At 43.2% G+C, this 27,855-nt stretch overlaps 1 protein-coding gene across 2 annotated transcripts in view; it reads left to right on the top strand.

The window, feature by feature from the left end:
- nt5dc3 (5'-nucleotidase domain containing 3) overlaps positions 1-27,652 on the top strand; it is a 76,500-nt gene extending 48,848 nt beyond the window's left edge. For both annotated transcript variants that reach the window (XM_072268165.1, XM_072268166.1), the window contains 10 exons: positions 56-146; positions 1,614-1,751; positions 6,360-6,420; positions 6,974-7,076; positions 7,242-7,343; positions 8,085-8,166; positions 10,550-10,636; positions 18,727-18,867; positions 20,649-20,713; positions 22,166-27,652. In XM_072268165.1, the coding sequence (XP_072124266.1) occupies positions 56-146; positions 1,614-1,751; positions 6,360-6,420; positions 6,974-7,076; positions 7,242-7,343; positions 8,085-8,166; positions 10,550-10,636; positions 18,727-18,867; positions 20,649-20,713; positions 22,166-22,424 (1,129 nt within the window). In that variant the 3' untranslated portion in view covers positions 22,425-27,652. The remainder of the gene's footprint in view (positions 1-55; positions 147-1,613; positions 1,752-6,359; positions 6,421-6,973; positions 7,077-7,241; positions 7,344-8,084; positions 8,167-10,549; positions 10,637-18,726; positions 18,868-20,648; positions 20,714-22,165) is intronic.
- Positions 27,653-27,855: the final 203 nt, after the last annotated feature.

The following is a 27,855-nucleotide window of genomic DNA, read 5'->3' as shown; positions in this document are numbered from 1 at the left end:
TGGTCCAGTCAAAGACATTCCACACTAATGGTGCTAACTTTCATTTTAACTACAGGGGGTTAAGACCAGTTCCGGATGAGCAAGTCATCGAGATCTATGAAGGGACTCACGTTCCTTTGGAGCATATGAGTGACTTTTACGGCAAGGTAAATTTTATTTATTTTTTTACTTGGAGATACAACGTGGTAGAAGGCCCTTTCAGCCCAATGGGCCTGCTCTACTCGGTTGCACCCATGTGACCATCTAACCTACTAACCCATGTTTCTCGCGTGGGTGGCAAACAGAGCTCCAGGAGGGAACCCATGTGGTCACGGGGAGAACGTACAAGTTCCTTACCGGCACAGGCGGGAATTGAACCGGGGTCGCTGGCAGCCCTTCAGACCTATTCCACCATAGAGCAAGATCATGTTTAATCTTCTACCATAGCTCCATCCAGCTACCTTACCTCCATCTCGGGTGGTCTGGCCTTTACACAACACTAGACCCTACCTATCTGTGACCCTTCATTCTGACATGTGGCAGCAGTCCATGTAAATGTGGGGACGGACTGGGTTGCGTTCGCCACTTCTGTAGCCTTTCCCATGTGTGAATATCAGAGGCTGAATGCCATCAAAAGTGTAGCAACAAACGTTGGGTTACTGATCTATCAGAGGGGGTGGGGAGCCTGGATTCACTCAATTCAAATCCCAGCAGAACTTTATTTTATTTAGACGTACAGCATGATACCATGTCTATACAGCCCAACGAGTTTGTTCCGTCCGGTTGAAATGGATCTGGGTCACTGGCGCTATAAAGCGTTACACAGGCCACCACCCTGAATATGTTGAAGCATCTTGCTACAGATGTGTGTCTGCACTTCTGAAGCCGGGTGATTACAAGTGAAGATTGATTTGGACTGTTAACAAGTTAATTTTGTTGTTCCCCTTCGCGCCTTGTGGTGCATCAGGCGGCATTTTTGCTGCTTCTGTAGTACTTGACCTTTTTTTACGAGGCTGAGCCTCTAGCTCGATGCTCAATCCGGCATGGATGGAAGGTGTACAAGGAGCCGGCTGGAATTGACCCGGGACCATCCGCCTCGAAGTCCAGCGCTGACGCCACTATACCACTGGCCGGCATTTTCATTTTGTGACCCTTTCAAAGTAAAGTTTGTTTCGTTTGTTCGTTACGTGCCATGTCGTATGACATGGGTGATCATGGTCTTTCCATGACCATGATTGTTCTTTGCAAATTTTTCAACAGAACCGGTTTGCCGTCGTCTTTTTCTGGGCAGTGTCTTTACAAGCTGGGTGACCTCAGCTATTATCAATACTCTTCCGAGATTGTCTGCCTGACATCCGTGGTCACATAAGCAGGACTTGTGATGTACACTAGCTGCTCATACGACCATCCACCACCTGCTCCCATGGCTTCACGTGACCCTGATTGGGGGGCTAAGCAGGTGCTACACATTGTCCAAGGGTGACCTGCAGGCTAACGGAGGGAAGGAGCGCTTTACTTCTCCTTTGGTAGAGACATATCGTCACCTTACTCACCCCCCCACCAAATTTTTTTACCTGTGTTGTCTAATGCAAGTCATTCTCTTTGAATAAACTTAAGCCATTTTATTTAACCAGAGCTCGCATGGATTTACGATGAAGCAATTTATGGACATATTCTCGCTGCCAGAGTTAACGTTGCTCTCTTGTGTCAATGACTATTTTATCAAGCAGAATATTGACTTTGAGCCAGTTTATGTTTACAAGGATGTCAAGGTAAGATTTCATACCTGCCCTTGCTCTTTCACTTCTCTAGCATGTCATTATTGTCTCAATTTATTAGCTATTTTTGTATTTTGTTATGAGGCCATTCAGCCCATTGTAGGTCCTACTATGCTGGCTGTCCAATCAATGGCATCAGTCCCATTCTCTTAGATCCCTGTAGTTAATCATCACCAATAAGCCCTTCATCTGGGTTCTACTATACACCTACACCAGGGTCAATGTATAGAGGACAAATAATACGCAACCTATATGATGTGGGTGGAAAACAGAGCATCTGAAGGAAGCCCGTGTGGTCATAAGGAGAACATGCAAACTCAAGTTCAAATTTAATTGTCATTCAATCATACACGAATCCCCATGAATACATCCAAATGAGATAACATTCCTTCAGGGCCAAAGTACAAAACGGAGTACCTGCAGTCACACACAGCACAAGGCACATGTAGCACATACAAGACAGCAGTAAAAAGCAGTTACACAAAAAATATATAGTCCAAGTCCCTGAGTCCACGAGTGTTGCAGCAGTCTGCAGTCAAATGCAATGCATCTTGTCTTCTGCCGAACAAACACTATCCACACCACCTCCTGCACTCTGGGGGAGTGCACTGACTCCGATGCCAGTCTCCTGGGAGGCTGCAAGCGGGTGACACCACAGCTTGAGATCTAGTCCTCGCTACAACCAAGACCACACAGCCCTCTCGCCATCAGCCTCTTCCGTCCGCCAACAAACCAGTGAATTGGACTTGCAGCATTCCACATTGACAATGTCCAAAAGGATCTTGCAATCACAAGAAAAGCGACTGAAATGATCACTTGCTATAAGACTGTACACCTCCTTCACACACCCCACTGCGACATCTCTCTGACGCAGGCAACAGCATGACCACACCAAATCCAACTCTTTCAGTTTCTCCACCAACGAGCAACTTGCCAATGCAATAGACCTGCAGTACTCTTAAGTTCTTAATGTCCATCAGGGTCTTGCGATCATAAAAAGACTATAACACCTTCGGTTGGCCCCGTAGAAGACACCGTGTCCGAGTGCGCTGCCATCTTACCAGAAACCAAACTCCATGCAGTGAACGCCTCACGTCAGGATCAAACAGGGTCACTGAAGCTATTAAGCAACAATGTAACCTGTTTCCATTGCTGGTCCACTTAAGATGCAAGCTATAGAAATGGGTTGATAGAGTCAGAGGGAGAGAGACAGCATAGAAACAGGTCCTTCAGACAGTTAAATCTGCACCAAAAATAAACCAAATGTTTATTTGTCACGTGTACATTGAAACTTATGGTGAAACATATCGTTCTTGTCAAATCCGCAAGGATTGTGCTGTGGGCATCCCACAAGTGTTGCCACGTTTCTGATGCCAACATAGCATGCCCACAAGTCCCCTAAATGTATGCCTTTGGAATGTGGAAGGAAACCAGAGAACTCAGAGGAAATCCGTACGGTCACAGGGAGAACATACTGTATAAGCACCTTATAGACAGCGGTGGGAAATGTACTCTGATCAGTCATCGCTGGCACCGTAAAATGATTGCACTAAGCGCTACGCTGCTGTGCCCTTCTCTAGCAATGAACACAGTGATAATGGGGTAAAGACTGTCAGCCACCCATTTGCGCTAATTCTACATTAACCTCAACGTTTATTTTATTGCAGTCACTTACAGCACAGAAACAGGCCCTTCAGCCCAGCACATTCATACTGACCAAGTTGCCCACCTGAGCTCATCTCATTTCCCTATTTTTGGCCCATAGGCCCATATCCCTGTGAACCTTTCCTATCCATATACCTTCCTAGATGTCTTTTTAACTGATGTAATTGTATCAGTTCTTTCAATCTTCTCATGAACTCCATCCAAACTCTCTCAGATGCCTAGACCAGCTTACAGTGCTGCTCATTACCATACAGTACCTCCCAGCTCTCATGTCTTTGGGATGTGGGAGAGAATGGGAGTAATTGGAGAACTCAGTGTGGTCCCAGCTCTCATGTCTTTGGGATATGGGAGAGAACGGGAGTAATTGGAGCAAGTCAGTGTGGTCCCAGCTCTCATGTCTTTGGGATGTGGAAGAGAACGGGAGTAATTGGAGAACTCAGTGTGGTCCCAGCTCTCATGTCTTTGGGATGTGGGAGAGAACGGGAGTAATTGGAGCAAGTCAGTGTGGTCCCAGCTCTCATGTCTTTGGGATATGGGAGAGAACGGGAGTAATTGGAGCAAGTCAGTGTGGTCGCAGCTCTCATGTTTGTGGGATGTGGGAGAGAACGGGAGTAATTGGAGAACTCAGTGTGGTCCCAGCTCTCATGTCTTTGGGATGTGGGAGAGAACGGGAGTAAATGGAGAACTCAGTGTGGTCCCTGCTCTCATGTCTTTGGGATGTGGGAGAGAACGGGAGTAAATGGAGAACTCAGTGTGGTCCCAGCTCTCATGTCTTTGGGATGTGGGAAGAACGGGAGTAATTGGAGCAAGTCAGTGTGGTCCCAGCTCTCATGTCTTTGGGATGTGGGAGAGAACGGGAGTAATTGGAGAACTCAGTGTGGTCCCAGCTCTCATGTCTTTGGGATGTGGGAAAGAACGGGAGTAATTGGAGCAAGTCTGTGCGGTCTCAGCTCTCATGTCTTTGGGATGTGGGAGAACGGGAGTAATTGGAGAACTCAGTGTGGTCCCAGTGCTCATGTCTTTGGGATGTGGGAGAGAACGGGAGTAATTGGAGCAAGTCTGTGTGGTCCTAGCTCTCATGTCTTTGGGATGTGGGAGAGAACGGGAGTAATTGGAGAACTCAGTGTGGTCCCAGCTCTCATGTCTTTGGGATGTGGGAGAGAACGGGAGTAATTGGAGCAAGTCAGTGTGGGCTCAGCTCTCATGTCTTTGGGATGTGGGAGAGAACGGGAGTAATTGGAGCAAGTCAGTGCGGTCTCAGCTCTCATGTCTTTGGGATGTGGGAGAGAACGGAAGTAATTGGAGCAAGTCTGTGTGGTCCCAGCTCTCATGTCTTTGGGATGTGGGAGAGAACGGGAGTAATTGGAGAACTCAGTGTGGTCCCAGCTCTCATGTCTTTGGGATGTGGGAGAGAACGGGAGTAATTGGAGCAAGTCAGTGTGGTCTCAGCTCTCGTGTCTTTGGGATGTGGGAGAGAACGGGAGTAATTGGAGCAAGTCAGTGCGGTCTCAGCTCTCGTGTCTTTGGGATGTGGGAGAGAACGGAAGTAATTGGAGCAAGTCAGTGTGGTCCCAGCTCTCATGTCTTTGGGATGTGGGAGAGAACGGGAGTAATTGGAGAACTCTGTGTGGTCCCAGCTGTCACGTCTTTGGGATGTGGGAGAGAACGGGAGTAATTGGAGCAAGTCAGTGTGGTCCCAGCGCTCATGTCTTTGGGATGTGGGAGAGAACGGGAGTAATTGGAGCAAGTCAGTGTGGTCCCAGCTCTCATGTCTTTGGGATGTGGGAGAGAACGGGAGTAATTGGAGAACTCAGTGTGGTCCCAGCTCTCATGTCTTTGGGATGTGGGAGAGAACGGGAGTAATTGGAGAACTCAGTGTGGTCCCAGCTCTCATGTCTTTGGGACGTGGGAGAGAACGGGAGTAATTGGAGCAAGTCAGTGTGGTCCCAGCTCTCATGTCTTTGGGATGTGGGAGAGAACGGGAGTAATTGGAGCAAGTCAGTGTGGTCCCAGCTCTCATGTCTTTGGGATGTGGGAGAGAACGGGAGTAATTGGAGCAAGTCAGTGTGGTCTCAGCTCTCATGTCTTTGGGATGTGGGAGAGAACAGGAGTAATTGGAGCAAGTCAGTGTGGTCCCAGCTCTCATGTTTGGGATGTGGGGGAGAATGGGAGTAATTGGAGCAAGTCAGTGTGGTCACAGGGAGAATGTGTAAACTCCACACGGAGACAGCACCTGCCATCAGGATTGAACCCTGGTTGGTTCTGCTTCGAGACGGCTGCGCCCCTGTGCCTTGCTATAGATAAGAACTTGCTTGATTATGTATTGAGCTAGTGGGACAGCTAGTTGCGAAGATTTGGTATGTCATCAAAGACTCTAGCAAAGGTCTACAGACGTACCTTGGAGAGTGTTTTGAGTGGTTGCATCATCATGTGGTATGGAGGGGGCCACAGCACAAGTTCGGAAAAAGCTGCAGGCTGTTGTAAGTTCAGCCTGCTCAAAAAGTTAGCATTCATCATTAAGGACCCTCACTATCCAGGATGTGCCCTCTTCGCATTACTACCTCTGGGAGGAGGCACATACTGAATAATTCAGGAACAGCTTCCTCTCCTCTGCCATCAAATTTCTGAATGGACAACGAACCAATGAATGCTCACGATTTTACTCTCCTCTTGCACCTCATTTTATATATGTGGATAAATATATAAAACATTTCATAACATATGGCAGTGATAATAAACCTGATGTGATTCTGATTCTTATCGTGCAAAGTTCAGGGTTTTGTTCATTCTATCTTTGAACTTGGCTTCAAATTAGTTTCGTTCAATAATTAATTGATGCATTTTGGAGCTGCAGGTGAGTCCAACCTTGGACCTTAATATTTATACTTGATAGCATTTTCATGAAGATTGACAAGCTTCTTAATTTATGATTGGCAGGAGGTAATTCGAGATGTCCATGTGAAGGGAATTTTGTATCAGGCAGTTGAGCAGGACATTGGTATGTATACAACTGTGATAGTGTTGCTTCTATCAGATTGAGTTTCATGATTCTTTAAGGTGAATTGGAGGAAAGTATATGGGGGGTGGGGGGAGAGATGTCAGGTAAGTTTTTTTTATGCAAAGTGATGAATGCCCCTAATGTAGCTGCCTCTACCACCAGCATTGAATGCTCTCCCAAGGTTGGTGGTAGGGGCAAACAGGGAAATACATTAGGGACTTAACAGAGTCAAAGGCACATGGATGAAAGAAAAATGGTGGGCCAAGTGGGAGTGAAGGGGTGGATTGATCTTGGAGAAGGCTAGAATGGTGGCCCAACATTTCGGGCCAAAAGATCTGTCCTGTGCTGAACTGTTCCATAACCATCTGCAATTCCAAAACTCCAGAATAATCCCAAACACCTTGCAACACAGTTGATTCAGGATGTCTGACTGGTCTTAATTTGAATACGCTTGTTATACCACAAAGAAGGGCGTGCAAGGCAGGGTCTGTGCCTGACGGCAATATGCAAGTTGCTGCAGGCTAACCACGTGGTGTCTTCCTTTTCAAACCAGAAAAGTACATATCTCACGAGGAGAAGACAGGCGCTGTGCTGGGAAGGTTAATCAACAATGGCAAGAAACTGTTCCTTATTACCAACAGCCCTTATAGTTTTGTGTGAGTAGGGTTTTTGATTTATTGATAAGTGAAAGGCTATCTTGCAGATTTTTAAAAAAAATTGCTTTGACCAGAGTTGGAAGTTCTTAGGCATAGCTGATTTTTCCAGTATTTTATGGTGAGATGTTTCTGATGCATTTGCTCTATATGTTTACTGTGCAACAGCAATAAAGGAATGCAGTACATTGTTGGCAAAGATTGGCGTGATCTATTCGATATCATCATTGTTCAAGCAGAGAAGCCAGAGTTCTTCAATGACAGGCGAAGGTCAGTGCAATAAGGTTGTTGAGGAGCAACTCCACAGCTGCACCCACTTCTGTTTTTGTGTGGTGGATTAAATACACTCTCTTTAGTGAAGTGCCTTATAGCTTAGACCATAAGACCCATCGGAGTAGAATTAGGTCATTCAGCCCATCAAGTCTGCTTCACCATTCCATCATGGCTGATTTATTTTCCTTCACAACCCGATTCCCTGTCATCTCCCCACAACCTTTGACACTGTCAATAATCAAGAACTTGTCAAGCTCTGCATTAAGTAAACCCAATGACCTCCACACCCGTCTGTGGCAATGTATTCCACAGGTTCACCACCCTCTGGCTGAACACGTTTCTCCTCATCTCTGTCCTAAACTGACGTCCTTCTATTCTGAAACTGTGCCCTCTGGTCCTAGACTCACCTGCTATAAGAAACATACTTTCCACGTCTACTCTATGTATGCCTTTCAATTTTCAATAGGTTTCAATGTGATTCCTCTTCATTCTTCTGAACAGTGAGTACAGGCCCAGAGCCATCAAATACTCCTCATACATTGACACTTTTATTTCTAGTGTCATTCTCATGAACCTCCTCTGGACCCTCTCCAATGCCAGCACATCCTTTCTTTGGATAAGGAGGCCAAAACTGCTCACCATATTGGGAGTGCAGTCTGACCAATGCCGCACAAAGCTTCAGCATTATGTCCTTGCTTTAACTAGCATTGAAAATTAAATTGTTCTGTTTTTCTTTAGGCCCTTCAGGAGAGCAAACCCAAAAGATAAACTGCACTGGGATAAAATCACCAAACTGGAGAAAGGGAAAATCTACAAACAGGTAATATTTTGCTATCCATTATTGTTACATTTTAACTGCACTTAGTACACATGCTATTCTACTTTATTAGGATGATGATGTAATTTATTATGATAACGGGATCAATTCAGTTTTAATCCAGGTCTTTTTTATGATAAGTTATGGAAAGTGGTTCATATCTATTAAAATTTACTCAAATGATTCATTTGACTTTGTGTCTCAAATAATTGAAAACTCTGTACTGTTTGTCAAAATTGACAACAAAACCATTAATTTCTCTGTCAAAATGAAATGGCTTACTGTGTGTATGCTGCCAAGCATTTGACAGTGTGGTTCTGATCAGTCCATGATATACACTCAGTGCCTTTTTATTAGGTACAACTGTACACCTCGTTAATGCAAACATCTAATCAGCCAATCATGTGGCAGCTTCTTAGTGCATACAAGCATGCAGACATGGTCAAGTTGTTGTTCAGATCAAACATCAAAATGGGGAAGAAATGTGATCTAAGTGACTTTGACCGTGGAATAATTGTTGGCGCCAGATGGGGTGGCTTGAGTTTCTCAGAAACTACTGATCTCCTATTTTCATGCACAACAGTCTCTAGAGTTTCCAGGGAATGGTGTGAAAAACCAAAAAAAATCCAGTGAGCAGCAGTTCTGTGGCGAAAATGCCTTGTTAATGAGAGAGGTCAGACTGACAGGAAGGCGACATTAATTCAAATAACTACATGGTACCACAACAGTGTTGTGCAGAAGAGCATGTCTGAACCCGCAACATGTTGAACCTTGAGTTAGATGGTTGTAGCAGCAGAAGACCATTAGATGCCAAATGAAGTGGACACTGAGTGTAACTGTTGGGGATAAAACTGGCCATCCGTAAGAAGCATGAAATTTATTCCATTGAAAGGAAGCTCAGATTCTTCAATGCCCATTAGTTCAAATTAGGGTTTTGTTTCTGGGGTTAAAAATGTAATGATTAAATAAATCAAGTTAACCAAGTAGATGATGCAGCAAATTGAGAATTCATTGTGTGAGTATGTATTGAATAATTGTGTTATTTCAATGAGATTTAGACTTAAATGTAGATTTTGTTTCATTTTTAGAACTTCATAATCCATTTTATTAAATGATGGAAGTTTACTTATTTCTATGGACTGATATTTTCTTATGTGTGTTTCACTGTGTATAAAACACTGTATATAATTCCCCCCACCCAGCTCCCCTCCCACCCGTGCGTAAGTGGCAGAAAGCTTTATTTATTTTTTGAGATATGGCACGGAATAGGCCCTTTGAGCTACACCACCCAGCAATCACCTTATTTAACCCCAGCCTAATCGTGGGACAATTTACAATGACCGATTAACCTACCAACTGCTACATCTTTGGACTGCGGGAGAAAACTGGAGGAAACCCATTTGGTCACGGGGAGAATGGACAAACTCTTTACAGGCAGTGATGAGAATTGAACCTGGGTCACTGGTACTGTAAAGTGTTGTGATAGCCACTACATTACCTGGCCATTTCATTGAGTGTTACAAGAACAAAGAATGATCAAAGAAAGAAGAAAAGAACAAAGAAGTTGTGGTTATCTTATACAAAAGCTAGCTCAGACTAAAATGATAACATTTCAATGATAACAATGAGCCTATATAAAAGTAAGGTTCGAGTTGCATGAAACCTGCTACAGAAAAACTAAGAAGCTTCTAGAGAAGTACAAAAGCAGCTGTGCAAGGGATTATATTAAAATAGAGAAGTTAAACTACAAGGAAAATAACAATTCTGCACCCTAATTTAACACCAATATGCCCTCAGCAAACTCCCACAAACAGATGTGAAGTAAATAGAATTGAACAAGTTTGAACGTAGAGCTAAATTACTGGGGAGATGATCTGAAAATCAAAATACTGCAATTGTGGAAATCTGAGGTAAAAGCAGAAAATGCTGGAAACACTCTACAGGTCAGGGTACATCTGTGGAGCGAGGAACAGTTTTACTATTTCAGGTTGAAGATTCGATTCAATGACCTGCTACAACGTTAACTCTTTCCACAGATGCTGCCTGACCTATTGATGTTTCCGCCATTTTCTATTTCTATTTTAAATTTACACAAATGTAGTCCTTTGATTTTCTTTTCTAGTTTGCTAATTTCCTTTGATGGGGAGGCGAGGGATTTGGCAAACATGGGCATTTGGATATAACCATTGCATCTCAATGAGTTGCTGGAGGAACTCGGTCGAGATGGAGGGTCTCAACCTGAAACGTTGAGTGTCCATTTCCCACCATGGATGCTGCCTGACTTGCTGAATTCCTCTAGCAGCACTATTTATGGCTTCTGTTCTAACACCTGCAGTCTCTTGTGTCTTCATAATATTCTAATCTTGGAAATGCTTTTCACCCCCAGGGCAACTTGTATGAATTTTTAAAACTCACTGGCTGGATTGGTTCAAAGGTGCTTTACTTTGGGGATCACATTTACAGTGACCTGGCTGTAAGTATGAACTTAAGATCACAGACCAAAAAATCCACATACTATGCAAGGTGTAATGTTGTTTATATCATTGCTTATTCTAACTGGATTGTCATATTCTGATGAGGTTGACCTGTTACTGAAACAAGAAGTAAGGAGGAAGGTAGCGTGGGAAGACATGTTAACTGCTGTGATGAAATACTCACAAGGCAGTTAAGAACTTATGAGCACAGGTTTCAAATGATGGGCATCAGATAAAAGAGACGATGAGGAAAGACTTCCTCACAGATCAAAGTAGATTAATTCTCTAAATACGTATATGTCACCATACACTCCCTTGAGATTCATTTTCTTGCAGGCATTCATAGTAAAGAAATGCAGTCAAGTAATTGAAAAACTACACACAGACAGACAGACAAATGACCAATGTACAAAAGAAGACAAACTGTGCAAATAAATAGTACTCAGTAAATGAGTTGGAGAGCTCTTGAGTTCTTCAAAGTGAGTCCATAGTTTGTGGAATCAGTTCGGAGTTGAGGTGAGTGAAATTATCCATGCTGTTTCAGGAGCCTGATGGTTGAAGGGTAATAACTGTTCCTGAACGTGGCGGTGTGGGACACAGGCTCCTGGTGCACCTGGGAAGCTGTCATGAGCCTGGTGCCTTAGGGAACGGTAGAAATGAAGTAAATCAGGGAATTGGGATTGACATTAACCTGAGCGAAACCTGCAGTCCACAGGAACACATAACATAGAACAATACAGCACTGGAACAACCTCTTTGGCCCACAATGTTGTGCTGAACCAAATAAATTAGTAATCAAGTGGCTAGCTAATCTCTTCTCTGCCTACATAATGCCTGTATCCTTCCATTTCCCTCACATTCATGTGCCTATCTAAATGTCTCTAATATTTCTGCCTCTACAACCACCCCAAGCACCTACGACTCTCTACGTTAAAAATGTCCTGCCCCTCATATCTCCTTTGAAATTGCACCCCCCCCCCCCCACTGGTATTCGCCATTGAAACGCTTGGGAAAAAGATCTTGTCTGTCTACTCTATCTATGCCTCTCATTATCTTATAAACCTCTATCAGATCTTCCCTCAGCCTCTGGCACTTCAGAAAAAACAACCTAAGTTTGTCCAACCTCTCACTATAGCACATACCCTCTCATCCAGGCAACATCCTGGTAAACGTCTTCTGCTCCTTCTCCAACATCCTTCCTATAGTGGGATGACTGTATGCAGCCTGACTAAAGTTTTATAAAACTGCAGCATAACTTCCTGACTTTTGAACTCAATGCCTCGACAGGCAGAGGGCTGACAAGTGAAGATGATTTCCACATGCACAAGTACGGTGAGGTACAGGTACAATGAAACAACTTACTTGCAACACCATCATATGGTTGTAGATTCAGAATATACATAGGTATTATAATGCATGTATGACTTGAATTATAGAAAACACTGAAGAAAATCAAAAAGACGATGTAAAGCAAGACATTATACTCGGGGCGGCATGATAGTTTATCAGTTTGTGTAGCTTTATTAGAGTACTAGTGACTTGGATTCAATTCCTGCCGCTGTCTGTAAGGAGTTTGTACTCCTTGTGCCCATGTAGGCTTTCTCTGAGTGGAATTGGTTGATTGGTCACATGGGTGTAATTGGGTGTTGTGAGATCATGGTCCAGAAGAGCCTGTTACTAAATAAAAAGTAAAATAAAAATTAATTAATACAAAAAAAAACAGTCAAGTCCATGGTCGTGCGAGAGGTGGTCTGTAGTGTACTGTTGCTGAGGTGGTGTTAGGGTTGTGCAGGTCGGTTCAAGAACTTCCTCACCATTGAGCACGTCTACAAGGAGCGCTACCACAAGAAAGCAGCATCTATCATCAAGAACTCCATCATCACAGGCCATGATCTCTTCACGCTGCTGCCACTGGGAAGGAGGTATAGGAGCCTTAGGTCCCACACTGCCAGGTTCAGGAACAGTTATTACCCTTCAAACAGCAGGCTCCTAAACCAGCTCTTGAGGTAGTCCATTGTGGACTTTGAGGTGTGTTTAGGATCATTATCCTGTTGTAGAAGCCATCGTCTTTTCACCTTCAGCTTTTTTTTTACAGATGGTATGATGTTTCCTTCCAGTATTTGCTGGTATTTAATTGAATTCATTCTTCCCTCTACCAGTGAAATGTTCCCTGTGCCACTGGCTGCAACACAAGCCCAAAGCATGATCGATCCACCTCCGTGCTTAACAGTTGGAGAGGTGTTTTTTTCATGAAATTCTGCACCTTTTTTTCCTCCAAACATACCTCTGCTCATTGCGGCCAAAAAATTATATTTTAACTTCATCAGTCCACAGGACTTGTTTCCAAAATACATCAGGCTTGTTTAGATGTTCCTTTGCAAACTTCTGACACTGAATTTTGTGGTGAGGATGCAGGAAAGGTTTTCTTCTGATGACTCTTCCATAAAGGTCATATTTGTGCAGGTGTCGCTGCACAGTAGAACAGTGCACCACCACTCCAGAGTCTGCTAAATCTTACTGAAGGTCTTTTGCAGTCAAACAGGGGTTTTGATTTGCCTTTCTAGCAATCCTACAAGCAGTTCTCTCAGAAAGTTTTCTTGCTCTTCCAGACCTCAACTTGACCTCCGCCGTTCCTGTTAACTGCCATTTCTTAATTACATTATGAACTGAGGAAACGGCAACCTGAAAACGCTTTGCTACCTTCTTATAGCCTTCTCCTGCTTTGTGGGCATCATTTATTTCAATTTTCAGAGTCCTAGGCAGCTGCTTAGAGGAGCCCATGGCTGCTGATTGTTGGGACAAGGTTTGAGGAGTCGGTATTTATAAAGCTTTGAAATTTGCATCACCGGGCCTTTCTTAATAATGACTGTGAACAAGCCATAGCCCTAACAAGCTAATGAAGGTCTGAGACCTTGGTAAAAGTTACCTGAGAACTCAAATCTTTTGGAGTGCCCAAACTTTTGCATGGTGCTCCTTTCCTTTTTTACACTCTGAAATTGTACAAAACAAAAATAATACACTAATCTTGCTTAAAATGTTGAAAAGAATGTTTCATCTTTAACTTTATGACTTTTGGAGATCAGTTCATCTTTTACTTGCTTAGCTATTCACAGTAACAGAAATTTTGACCGGGGTGCCCAAACTTTTGCATGCCACTGTAATTGGGAAGCTTTTAAAAAAGCAATAGAAGGTAACTTTAAAAAAAACACAAGGAGAGAAAAGATGAAATATGAAGGTAAACTAACCAATAATTTCAAAGACACCAAAAGTTTATTTCAGACATGTAGAGTAAAAGGGAGGTGAGTGTAGATATTGGACCGCTGAAAGTGATGCTGGAGAGGTAGTAAATGAGGACAAAGAAATGGCGGACAAACCTAATAAGTATTTTGCATCAGTCTTCACTGTGGAAGACACTAGCAGTATGGCATAAATTTAAATGTAGATGCTAATACTGAGGAGAAGGTGGTTGGGAAGCTGAAAGGTCTGAAGGTAGATAAATCACCTGGACCGATGGACTACACCCCAGTGTTCTGAACCATTAGTAATGATCTTTCAAGAATCACTAATTCTGGAATGGTTCCAGAGGACTGGAAAATTGCAAATGTCACTCCCCTCTTTAAGGAGGGAGGGATGCTTAAGAAAGGAAATTATTGGCCAGTTAGCTTGACTTCAGACGTTTTGAGGTTTTTGGAGACGCATGATAAAGTAAGCCAAAGTCAGCATGGTTTTCTTAGTGTTGAGGAAGCAGGAAGTCTACAGAAGGACAGACGGATTAGGAGATGGGGCACAATGGCAGATGGAATATGATGTAGGGAAGTGTATGCCCATGCACTTCGGTAGAAGGAATAAAGGTGTGGACTATTTTCTAAACAGGAAGAAAATTTAAAGATCAGAGGTGCAAAGGGACTTGGGAGTAATCGTGCAGGATTCCCTAAAGATTAAATTGCAGGTTGAGTCAGTGTTAATGAAGGCAAATGCAATGTTAGCATTCATTTCAAGAGGACCAGAATATCGGAGCAGGGATGTAATGCTGAGGCTTTATAAAGCATCAGTGAGTTTGCATTTGGATTATTATGAACAGTTTTGATAACCTTATCTAAAAAAAAATGTGCTGGCATTGGAGAAGCTCCAGAGGAGGCTCGTGAAAATGATTCTGGGGATGAAAGGCAGGAGAATGGGTTGAGAGGGATAGTAAATCAACCATAGCAGAGCAGACTCGATGGGCCGAGTTGACTAATTCTGTTCCTATGCCTTACGGTCTTATGGAAAACTTCACTCACCTCAACACTGAATTGTTGAGGAGTGAAGTCACTTTGAAGGACTCTACAACTGATTTTCTCAAAAAAGTTTATTTTCTATATCATATTATTATTATTATTGAATTTTCAGTTTGTCTTTTGTACATTGATTGTTAGTCTTTGTGTTTAATATTTCATTGATTCTGTTGTATTTCTTGTCTGCTGTGACTGCCCGCAAGAAAATGAATCTCAGGGTAGCATATGGTGGCATATAGTCATAGAAAATTTCAGCAGAGAAATTGACCCTTCAGCCCATCTAGTCCATGCCGAACCATTTAAACTACCTACTCCCATCGACCTGCACTCGGACCATAGCCCTCCCTACCCTTACCATCCATGTACCTATCCAAACTTCTCTGAAATGTTGAAATCAAGCTTGCATGCACCATTTGCACCGGCAGCTCTTTCCACACTCTGAGTGTAGTTTCCCTTCATGTTCCCCTTAAACTTTTCACCTTTCACCCTTAACCCATGACCTCTAGTTGTCGTCCCATCCAACCTCAGTGGAGAAGGCTTACTTGCATTTATCCTATTTATATCCTATTAATTTTGTATACTTCTATCAATTCTCATCTCATAAGAACAGAGAACGTAGAACAGTACAGCACAGGAACAGGCCCTTTAGCCTACAATGTTGCACTGAACCAGCTAAAGAGTAGATCAAAAACCGCTGAAAACTAATCCTTCCTACCTATACAATGTCCGTATTCCTCCATCTTCCTCATCTTCATGTGCCTACCTAAACATTTCTTAAAGTATCAAATGTATTTGCCTCTACCACCATACCAGAAAGCACATTTTACTCAGCGAGGCATCCACCACTCTGAGTAAAAGAACTTGCCTCTCACATCCCCTTTGAAGCTACCCCCTCTCACCTTCAATGCATGCTCTCTGGTATTACCCTGGGAAAAAGATGCTCCCTGTCTACTCTTCCTAGGCCTCTCATAATCTTATAAACCTCTTTCAGATCTCCCCATAGCCTTCACCACTCTGTAGAAAACAACCCAAGTTTGTCCAGCCTCTCATGATAGTACATGCCCTCTAAACCAGGCAGCATCCTGGTAAACCTCTTCTGCCTCCTCTCCAAAGCCTCAACATCATACCTGTAGTGGGACCTGTATGCAATACTCCAGATGTGGCCTAATCAGAGCTCAATAAAGTAGTAAAATAACCTCTCGACTTTTGAACTGAATGCCTTGACTAATAAAAGTAAGTATTCCATAAGCCGCCTTAACCACCTTTCAACCTGTGTAGTCACTTTCAAGGAGCTATGAACTTGGATCCCAAGATCCCTCTGCTCAGCAGTACTTAAGGGTCTTGCCCTTATCAGTGTATCATCTCCTTGCATTTTCCCTTCTGAGTTGCAACAGCTCACATTTATCTGGGTTAAACTCCATCTGTCATTTCTCTGCCCTTATCTGCAACTGATCTATATCGTGCTGTATTCTTTGCCAGTCCTCTTCATTAACCACATCTCCACCAATCTCGGTATCATCCACAAGCTTACTGACCCACCCTTCTATATTTTCATCCAGGTCATTTACATACATCAAAAACTCGAGGTCCCAGCAGATCCCTGTAATAATAGGCATCCATTAGTCTCATGAGACCATGGATTTGCGCCTTGGAAGGTTTCCAGGGCGTAGGCCTGGGCAAGGTGTATGGAAGATTGGCAGTTGCCCATGCTGCAAGTCTCCCCTTTCCACACCACCGATGTTGTCCAAGGGAAGGGCACTAGGGCTGATACAGCTTGGCACCAGTGTCGTCGCAGAGCAATGTGTGGTTAAGTGCCTTGCTCAAGGACACAACAGGCTGCCTCAGCTGAGGCTTGAACTAGCGACCTTCAGATCACCAGACCGACGCTTTAACCACTTGGCTACGCGCCAACACAGATCCCTGTAGAACACCGTTAATTACAGACGTCCAGCTCAAATAAGTCCCTTCAACCACTACCCTCTGGATTCAGAGCCGGCTTCTGCATAGAAGACAAACAGCCAACTTGCTGCAGACCCCATGCATCTTAATCTTCTGGATTGGCCTCCCGTGAGGGACTTTGTCAAATACCTTACTAAAATCTATGTGGCCAAATTCCACCACTTTACCTTCATCAATCTCTCTCATTACTTTGTCAAAGAACTCAAATCAAGTTGGTAAGACATGACCTGCCCTGCATAAAACCATGCTGGCTCTCCCTAATTAGGCCATGAGTTTCCAAATGCTCATATATCCTATCCCTAAGAATTTTCTGCAGCATTTTCCCTACAGCTGATGTGAGACTCACTGGTCTATAGTTTCCAGGATTTTCCCTTGTTCCCTTTTTAAATAGAGGTTCAACATTAGCCGCTCACCAGTCCTCTGGGACATTGCCTGTGCCTAAACAGGACATGAAGACACGGGTCAAGGCCCCAGCTATTTTGTCTCTTGCCTCCTTCAATAACCTGGGGTAAATCCCATCAGGCCCTGGGGACTTATCCACCATAATACTCATTGGGAGACCCAACACTTCCTCCTCCTTGACCTCTAAACTCCCTAATATATTTATATGCTCAGCACTCTACTCCTGGCCCGCCATGTCCTTTTCCTTGGTAAGTACTGAAGCAAAGTACTCATGAAAACTCACTCACATTCTCTGCATCCAAGTAAACGTTCCCTCCTTTATTCTTGAGTGGTTCCACCCTCTCCTAGTTATCCTCTTGATGTATGTATAGAATGTTGTGGGATTCTCCTTAATCCTACTTGACAAGGACTTTTTGTGGCCCCTCTTGGCTTTCCTAATTCCCTTCATTTGTACTTTTCTGGTTTCTTTACACTCCTCAGGTGCTCTGTTTGATCCTAACTTCAGAAGCTTTACATACTTTTCCTCTTTCTTGACTAAATTAATCACCTTTCAGGACATCCAAGGTTCTCTTATCTTTCCATCCCTGTCCTTCCTTGTAACAGGAACATACCTTTCCTGTACTCCATACAATTGATCTTTAAACACCCTCCACATGTCTGATGTGGACTTGCCAGTAAAAAGGTGTGCTCTATTAACGCTTTGTAGCTCCTGCCTAATGCACTTGTAATTTGCCGTATTCCAATTTAAGACCCTCCCACAAGGACCATACCTATCCTTATCTATACCTATCCTGAAAGTTAAGGAGTTGTGGTTACTGTTCCCTAACTGCTCACCCACTGAAAGATCAGTCACCTGGCTTGACTCATTACCCAACACTGCACCCTCCCTAATCCTGAGCTCTACCAAAATGGACTATGTATGAACCCTCCATCTTCTACTTTCTGAGGAATAAAATCCTAATTTAATCAATCTTTCCTTATAACTCAGGCCCTCCAGATCTGACAACATCCTTGTAAATTTCCTCTGTACTCTTCAAACCTTATTTACATCTTTCCTCTAGGTAGGTGGCCTGAACTGCACAAAATACTCCAAACTAGGCCTCACCAACGTTTTGTATAACGTCAATGTAACATCCTATCTCCTGTACTCAGTACATTGATTTGTGAAAGCCAAAGTGCCAAAAACTTTCTTTACAACCCTATCTACCTATGACGCCACTTTCAATGAATTGTAGATCCCGGATCCCTTTGTTCTACCACACTCAGTGTCCTACCGTTCACTGTGTAAGACCTCCTCTGGTTGGTCCTACCAAAGTGCAACACCTTGCACTTGTCTGTTTTAAATATATGTGATTTGATAATAAATTTGCTTTGAACTTTGAAGTCATACAGCCCTGAAATGGGCACCATGGCCAACTATCAAGTTCACACTGTCTTCTCTGTTGCCATTGAAGGATTTGACCTTGAAGCATGGGTGGAGGACAGGAGCAATTGTCCCCGAGCTGCGATCGGAGATTAAAACTATGAATACAGAGGAGTACAATGAGGTGGTCGTGTGGCTGCAGGGTCTTACAGGATTGCTTGAGCGCGTGCAGGTGAGTGTCTGACATTCTCACCAGCAAATTTAGAAACATTAAAGCAAAAGTGGTAAAGAGAGTGGCTTCGAATTATTAATAGGTTTGGCATAGATCTAACATTCCATCAGTGTCCTCCTTTGACCTGGGAGAAAACCAGGAAATTAAAGTGTACATGTCTATGAGAGCTTTTCTATCTTAAATCTTTTGGTTGAGTTAGCAATCAATTGATAAATGGTGGCACCTCCTGTACCTAATAAAGTGGCCACTCAGTGTATGTTCCTGGTCTTCTGCTGCTGTAGCCCATCCACTTCAAGTTTCAATGTGTTGCGCATTCAGAAATGCCTTTCTGCACATCACTGCTGTAACGCGCAGTTATTTGAGTTACTGTCGCCTTCCTGTCAGCTTGAATCAGTTTGGCGATTTCCCCTCTGACCTCTCATTATCAAGGCATTTTCACCCACAGAACTACCACCCACTGGATTTGTTTTGTTTATTGCACCATATTCTGCAAACTCTAGAGACTGGTGTGTGTGAAAATCCTGGAGATCTGCAGTTTCCGAGATGCTCAAACCACCCCATCTGGACCAACAATCATTCCACTGGCAAAGTCCCCGAGATCACAGTTTTGGTCTGAACAACAACTGAACCTTTTGACCATGTCTGCATGCTTTTATGCATTGAACCGCTGCCAAGTGATTGGCTGATATACAGGTGTACCTAATAAAGTGGCCAGAGTGCGGTTTATAGTCTTTTAAATTTCAAGGCCATTTTTAAAATGGTATGATAAAAGTCAAAGTCCATTTTATGCATCTCTCCCTTTGAGTCATAGAGCATGACCTCACAGGAGCAGGACTTTCGGCCCGTTCATTCCATACCGGCCTGGTCTTCTGCCTAGTCCGATCAACCTGAATACAGACCATAACCCTCCCTACCCTTCTCATCCAGACTTTTCTTGCATATTACCACTGGAGTGGTACAGTAGCCTATTAGTAACGCTTTATAGCGCCAACTGTAAGATCGCTTTCAAATCCCACCGCTGTCTGTAAGGAGTTTGTACGTTTTCCCTGTGACCGCATGGGATATTTTCTGGGTGCTCCGGTTTCCTTCCATGTTTCAAAGACGTGTGGGTTAGGGCTGGTTAGTTGTGGGCGTGCTATGTGACCACTGGACACAAGGAAACGCTTGTGGGCTGCCTCCAGCACATCCTCGGACTGTGCTGGTCGTTGATGCAAACAACACATTTCACTGCATATTTTGATGTACATAAAGCTAATCTTTAAAGAGGGAAATCTCTCTTCAATTGAACCCACATCTTCCACTTCCACTGGCAACTCGTTCCACAGTCACATCACCCTCTGAGTGAAGAAGATACCCCTTCAGATTGAAATCAAATATTTCATTTTCTCCCTAAGCCTACGACCTCTGGCTTCACCCAGCCTGAGGGGGAAAACCCAGCATGCATTTTACCCTATTTATACCCCTTATCATCTTGTACACCTGTATAAAGTCTCCCAGAATTCTCCTGCACTATAGGGGATGAAGTCACTGGCATATTTAACCTAGATTAGGACTTGCAGTCAGTGACTTCCTGTTTGATAAACTGTGCATGTGATAAAAAAATGAGTCTGAACCCGAATGACCTCCAGTGCGAATCTTGGCTCTTGTTTGAATTCTCTACTTGAGGCTACGGCTGTGTGAAATGATGATTGAAGGAGTCCAGGCTGCTGACCTCTGTGATAACTGACTCGAGCTGGCCCTATGTATTCAGTTAACCTGTGCCTTTTAAAATGTCGCTTTAGGTTTATGAAGATGCAGAGTCCCGGATGGTTTTACAGGAATGGATAAAGGAGCGAAACCAGCTGAGGTGAGTGGGCAGTGCAGTTGTACGTGAGTTGGTAAAATTATTGCACAGAGACAAGTTGAGGTGGCTAGCATCTTCATTTACGAACAACACCGCTAAGAAGTTAAAGTTAATTGTGATCTTTCTGTTGTATGAGTGTAACACAAAATGCTGGAGGAACTCAGCAGGTAAGGCAGCATCTGCCCTTCATCAGGATATAAGAACTTGGTCTGAGAGCCTCTCAATTTTGCAGTTTTAATGTCCTTGATGTTCCCAGTAGTTTTTCCCATCAGTGATGTAGTATTAATCCCAATGGCCTTTTCTCCTCATCTGACTGAAGATGCTAGCGATATAAGCCTTGACTTCACTCTCCTAAGGATTGTTGTGGCTGCAATGTCTGTCCATTTGGCCAACTAAGACAGATAAGCAACTGTTGTGTGACACGGGAACCTAAGTCAAAGTCAAGCTTATTGGCATATCCAATGGACATGTTAGATGCAGATACCATTGTAACATTTAAGAGAATTTCCGCTAGGCAAACATGAGATTCTGCAGGTGCTGCAAGTCCAGAGTAACTCACACAAAATGCTGGAGCGACTCAGCAGGTCAGACAGCATCTATGGAAAGGAATAAAGAGTCGATGCTTTGTTGGATAGATACATGCATACAAGGGTTGTGGAGAAACATGGTCTGTGTGCAGGTTGATGGGACTAGGCAGAAGATCGAGTTGACATGGCCTAGGTGGGCCGGAGGGTCCGTTTCTCTGTTGTAGTACTCTTATGCCTCTATGTACACAAGTCCATGTGTGCACAGGTGCAATTAAAAACTTACAACAGCATCAGATAAGCAACATTCACAAAAAAACAAGTTAATTAGAGTTTTGATTAGTAAGAGTGTCAAAGGGAGAAGAAAGGAGAATGGGATTGAAAGGGATAATAACTCAGCCATGATAGAATGGCAGAACAGACTTGATGGGCCAAATGGCCTATTCTGTTCTTATGTACACAATTATTATACACAATTGTTACAAGAAATAACACAACTAAAACAAAAAGAAAGTCCACATGCAAAATGATCAAAGTGATCATCGTGTTGCTGAACTGAGCTAGTGATTAGTTGGTTCAAGAAGCAAATGGTTGAAGGGAAGTAGCTGTTTTTGAAGCTGGTGCTGAGGGATTTCTGTGCCTCTTGCCTGATGATAACTATGAGGGGATGGCATGGTCCAGATGGTGGGGATCTGTGATGAATATTGTCTTCTCGAGGCAGCATCTGTTGTAGACACTACACGAGGATCATGGGCACACAGTATATCGGGGTTCCCAATTTGGGGTCCACAGACCACTCAGTTAATGGCAGGGGTCCATGACACAAAAAAGGTTAGAGTCCCTGCTCTATACTATGTGTCGTCCTCCAATGTAGCGTTGAGGTGTGTATTTATTTGTGTTCCAGCTGCTGACCACCTCTTTGCTCTTTCAGGGAACTGACCAAGACCATCTTCAACCCCCAGTTTGGGAGCATTTTCCGAACCCACCACAACCCCACCTACTTCTCCCGGCGGCTCTCGCGCTTTGCCGATATATACATGGCGTCCTTGAGTTGCATCTTGAACTACAACCTGCACAACACGTTCTATCCTCGGAGGACGCCCCTGCAGCACGAAGCTGCTCTCTGGACAGACCTGTGCGGAGGCACGCCCGGCAGCCCTCACGTCGAAGGGATGGCTCAGATTAAGTGACGTTCTGGAAAGCACGTGGACGAACATACCAGTCCTGCGGCAGTTCAGGCCTATGCTTTAATCGTTTTATGAGTAGTTATATACGCTTACTGGCCACTTTATTAGGTACACCTGCTCATTAATGTAAATATCTAATCAGCCAATCATGTGGCAGCAACCTAATGCATAAAGGCATGCAGACATAGTCAAGAGGTTCAGTTGTTGTTCACACCAAATATCAGAATGGGAAAGAAATGTGATCTAAGTGACTTTGACCGTGGAGTGATTGTTGGTGCCAGGCAAGGTGGTTTGAGTATCTCAGAAACTGCTGTTTTCTTGGGATTTTCACGCACAACGATCTCTAAGAATTTACAGAGATTATTGCGAGAAACAAAGAAATATCCAGTGAGTGGCAGTTCCTTGGGTGAAAACGACTTGTTAATGAGAATGGTCAGACTGGTTCAAGCAGACAGGAAGATGACAACAATTGAAACAACCAAGCGTTACAACAATGGTGTGCAGAAGAGCATCTCTGAATGCACAACACATTGAACCTTGAAGTGGGTGGGCTACAGCAGCAGAAGACCACAATGGGTCCCACTCCTGTACCCAATAAGGTGGCCACTAAGTGTATGGAATCCAGCGAGCTGAAACTGGCCGTGCTGGGAACATGTTCAGCTATGCTTTTGCCCCATTGTGAAGCTGGAAATTTTAGTGTCGTCTCCTGCTCAGTTTCTCTCTGGATTGAGTTACTTGAGTAGCCAGTTGGTGTATCCTTTAGTGGGGTCCGATTGGGATTTGAGTAACGGTGTTACTTTTGGCCTGAGATACGTTGCGACCATTAAAGCCTGCTGATATGACTGGAGCTTTAATGGAATGGGCTGGTGACCTTTTATGGGAGAGGAAAGTAAGGGAAAGGATTTAAGAAAGATTTGGGTTTTCATCAGCTCTCCCAGTCTGCTGGAGTTAGAGAAAAAGATCATCAAGGGTTCATGCTGTGACTCCACAGCCAGACCACTAACTGTACTGAACGTTGGTATCAGGTGTGAGCATGGAGCTGTATATAGACACCATCTTGACACCAGGTTACTCACAGTATTCACTTCGAACATAATCTTATGATGTTTCTCCAAAATGTACCCTACCCTGAGATTTGCAATCTAGTTTTCAAAAGAAGTTCAGTTTCACAAAATGCACTAGCCACATGCAGGTAGATGTGTCACAGACGATGACTTTCTTCGCCAATCGTAATTTACTGGCCAGTACTGATTGAATTAGTGTTGTTTACCTTTATCTGTATAATATAGTTTGTGTAATAGTCTTGGCTGGACCTGTTACGTATGTCGTAGGTTAGAATCAGAATCAGGTATAATATCACTGGCGTATCTTGTGAAATCTGTAATTTTTAGTGTAGAACTGCGGATGATGTTTTTAAAACAACAGTTTACATTTGATACTATGACAGAGCCAATCACAGAGAATCGATTGAAATAGCAGTTGTGAAGCTGGGCTTTGAGGAGATTTTCAAAAAGGCGAGAGGGGTTATTGTGAACCGAGGAAGGAGGATGAGGAAGGAGTTGGAGAGGAGCAAGACCCTTTTGTACACATTACCTCAGAGTGCAGGCTGAAAGCTGGGCATGGACTCAGGGCGGCAGGACGTCTCTTTCAAACAGAGATGGGGAGGAATTTCTTTAGCCTGAGGGTGATGAATCTGTGGAATTCATTGCCACAGATGGCTGTGGAGGCCATGTCGTTCTGTATATTTAAAGTAGAGGTTGATGGGTTCTTGATTAGTCAGGGCATCAAAAATTAAAGGGGGGAGGGCTGGAGAATGGGATTGAGAGGGATAATGAATTAGCCTTGATGGAATGGCGGAGTAGACTCGATGGGATGAATGGCCTAATTCTGCTCCTATGGCTTATGGTCTAAATTTAAAAAAATATTTGTACTTCTATATTAGACAGAGTGAGACTACTTTTTTCGTGTTCAAAGTTGTGAAATGTCCACAAATTTTCTACTGTTCTTTGTAAATTGCTTAGAGCTCTGCAGAATATGGTAATTTTTCCTACCTTGTTAACTATTCCTAATTACCTCCAAGTGAACTTTTATTATACTTTAGATATTCATTTTGTACAGCCACTTAGTGACCTAGGTTAAATCCTCACCGCTGGTTCCATCTGTGTGGAGTTTCCACATTCTCCCTGTAGTTGGTGGTCAGCAGAGATTCAGTGGGTCGAAGAGCCTGTTTCTGTGCTGTATGTCTCTTTGACTGTGTGGCTTTCCCCTCAGTTGCTGGGGTTCCCATTATGTCTTGCAGGTTTTTTTTAGATTAATTGGCAACTAATCCCATTGTGTGTATGTGAATGGAGAATCTGTAGGAAATTGATGGAAATAAGACACAGGAACAAAATTATGCCTTTCGGCCCATTGAATATTCCTTGCCATTTAATAATGGGTGATTTATTTTCTCTATCAACTCCATTCTCCTGCCTTCTCTCTGTAACCTTACCAAATCAAGAATCTATCAACTTCCACTTTAAGTATACCCAATAACTTGGCCTCCACATCTGTCTGTGGCAATGAATTCCACAGATTCACCACCCACTGGCTAAAGAAATTCCTCCTCACCTCTGTCTGAAAAGGAGGCTGTGCCCTCTGGTCCTTGACTCCCCCTAGTGGTTCGCAGGTGATGTTTCCTGTGTTCCCATGAAAACCGCAGGGGGCCCCTGTTGTTCAGTTGCTCTGAAACTTTGGGAGAATGAGAAAAGCATGAGAAAGTGATTAAATTAGTTTTTCACGTGTACCTTGAAATATACAGTGAAACACACCGTTTGCGTCAATGACCAACACAGTCCAAGGATGTGCTGGGGCAGCCCACAAGTGCCACGTTGCTTCCGGTGCCAGCATAGCATGCCCACATCTCACTAACCCGAACCTGTACGTCTTTGGAATGCAGGAGGAAACTGGAGCACCCGGAGGAAATTCCGGTCGGTCCCCTGCACATCCTCCTACTCTGTTGGCCATTGACACACTTCACTTCACTATGTTTTGATATACATGTGACATCTTTACTAGTACAGGAACAGAAGCACAAAGCTGTGTCAGTCTAATTAAACTGGTAATTAAAGGCCTAACTAAACCAATCCCTTCCGTCTACACAACATCTGATCTCTCCTATATAAGAATACTTTAAACACCTCTGTTGTACTTTTCTCCACTCCCACTTCTGGCTGCATTTTCCAGGCACCCACTGTTCTGTGTCAAAAAAAAATTCTGCCTGGTCATCTCCTTCGAACTTGCCCCTCTTTGCCTTGAATGCATGCTGTCGAGTATTAGATGTTTCCACTCTGTGGAGGGGGAGTGGTGGAAATGATGCTGGCCATCCATTCTGTCTCTGCCCCTCATAACCTCAAAAGCTTCTGTCAGGTCTCTCCCAGTTCCCTGATGCTCTAGAGCAAACAACCAGTTTGGCAAACCTCTCCTTTATAACGCGTGCCCTCTAATCCAGGCAGCAACCTGGTAAAACTGTTTTGCACCCTCCCAAAAACCTCCACATTCTTCTATCCTTATAGAACATAGAACAATACAGGCCCCTCAACCCGCAATGTTGTACTGATCCTTTAACCTACTCCAAGGTCAAGCTAACCCTTCCCTCCCATGTAGCCCTCCATTCTTCTTTCATCCATGTGCCCATCTAAGAGTCTTAAATGCCCCTAATGTATCTGCCTCTACCACCATCCCAGCAGTACACTTCACACACCCACCACTCACTGTATTAAAAAAAAGACCTCCTTCTGACAACTTGCCTATACTTTCACCTAATTGCCATAAAATTATACCCTCTTGATTTAGCCATTGCCACATTAGAGATAAAGATACTAGTTCATTGCACCTCTCGTTCTCCTTTGTTCCAGAGAAAAGCCCTAGCTCGTCTCACCTTTCCTCAAGGTCATCTCTCTAATGCAGGCAGCATCTTGGTAAATTTCCTTTACATTCTCTCTAAAGCTTCCACATCCTTCCTATAATGAGATGACCAGTACTGAATACAACACTCCGTGTGGTCTAACCATTTTTTATGTGAGCTGTAACATTACCTTGCGGCTCTTCAACACAATTCTCCGATGAATGAAGGCCAACATACCAGACGTCCTCTTAACCACCATATGTATTGCATTTACAAATGGGTTGTTATTATTATATTGTCTTGGGTTGGAGCTGTTCAAACCAACCGAAGGTGCACTGGTATCTGGACTGGAGACACATTGGAAACCCAGGGGTCCACTTGACCACCAAGATAAGTTCCATGTATTAAAATCACTGTAAAGTGAGTCATAAGGAGAGGGTTCACTTGTGATTTGAGATTTATTAAATATTCTCAAGACTTTAAATTTGTCCCTAGAGCTTTCTTCTCATATTCGATTGACTTGAAAACTTGTTTTGATAAGTGGTCTTAATAGTTCTATTACTGTCATTGGGTTAATTGCATATCTAGAGATTGGGTATGCAAATGAATGCATATTTAACTGACTGTATGAGCTAGAATTCTAATTCTAGTGATTTTACGTTTTAAGATGAAGATCAACACATGAAATCCTAAAACACTTTGACATTTTAATTATCGATCTTAAATGTTCGTAGTATTTATGCATATTTTATGAAAAAGGTTTTTAATTTATCAATTTTGAATTAATAAGTGTGACTTTAACTTAAGCTAAAAGCTATTTTTCCCATGAAAGGGAATTTATCTTGCAGGATTTTAAAGCACAGGCCACTTAGCGGTTCTTAGGAAACATTAGAGACGCAGTGTGTTCCTTTTCTTTCTGTGGACTATAACAATGCTTCTCTGTACATGTCAGAGTGGATTAACAATGTGTTTTACTCTGTATTTTCCTGCAGGGAAAGGCTGCAGTGGAAATGCATCTGAGCAACTGCAGTTTCAAAGTTTTGCTGACAATGCCTTTAAAAGGTCTTTAAACCTCAAAGCCTGGATGCTGGCAGTTAGGACATTGCCCTGTAATGCAAGATTTAAAAATGTCTTGAAACCTTGTTTTCTTGTAAGCTGCCATTGTAAACTGCCAGCAATAAAAAAAAACTGCATGAGGATTTGGAGTGTGTGATACTTTTTTTTAAAAGTGAACTCAAAAGCATTTATTATTAGTGATTCTTAATGCTGCTTTCACATTTGGAAGCTGTCCTTGGAAATGCAGTCCATGCTAAAGATGGATGGAATGAAAAAGTGACTTGTTATTCTTGCCTGTAATCTTCTCATGTATTAAATGGCACTTGTATTCAATCCAGCATTCTCACCATAGCTGCTGGCGTGTTTAATATAGAAAATGAATAGCAACCTTTCTTCCTTTGCCAGTCACCCTTCACTTGCTGTGTGCACTTGCTTTTGTCCAACAAACTGACGACCGGTATTTAAAAACAGACCAAAGAAACATTTCCAGGA

This window comes from Mobula birostris, chromosome 9 (assembly GCF_030028105.1).
Source record: "Mobula birostris isolate sMobBir1 chromosome 9, sMobBir1.hap1, whole genome shotgun sequence".
NCBI lineage: Eukaryota > Metazoa > Chordata > Chondrichthyes > Myliobatiformes > Myliobatidae > Mobula > Mobula birostris.
This window is presented reverse-complemented; position numbering and strand designations above follow the sequence as displayed.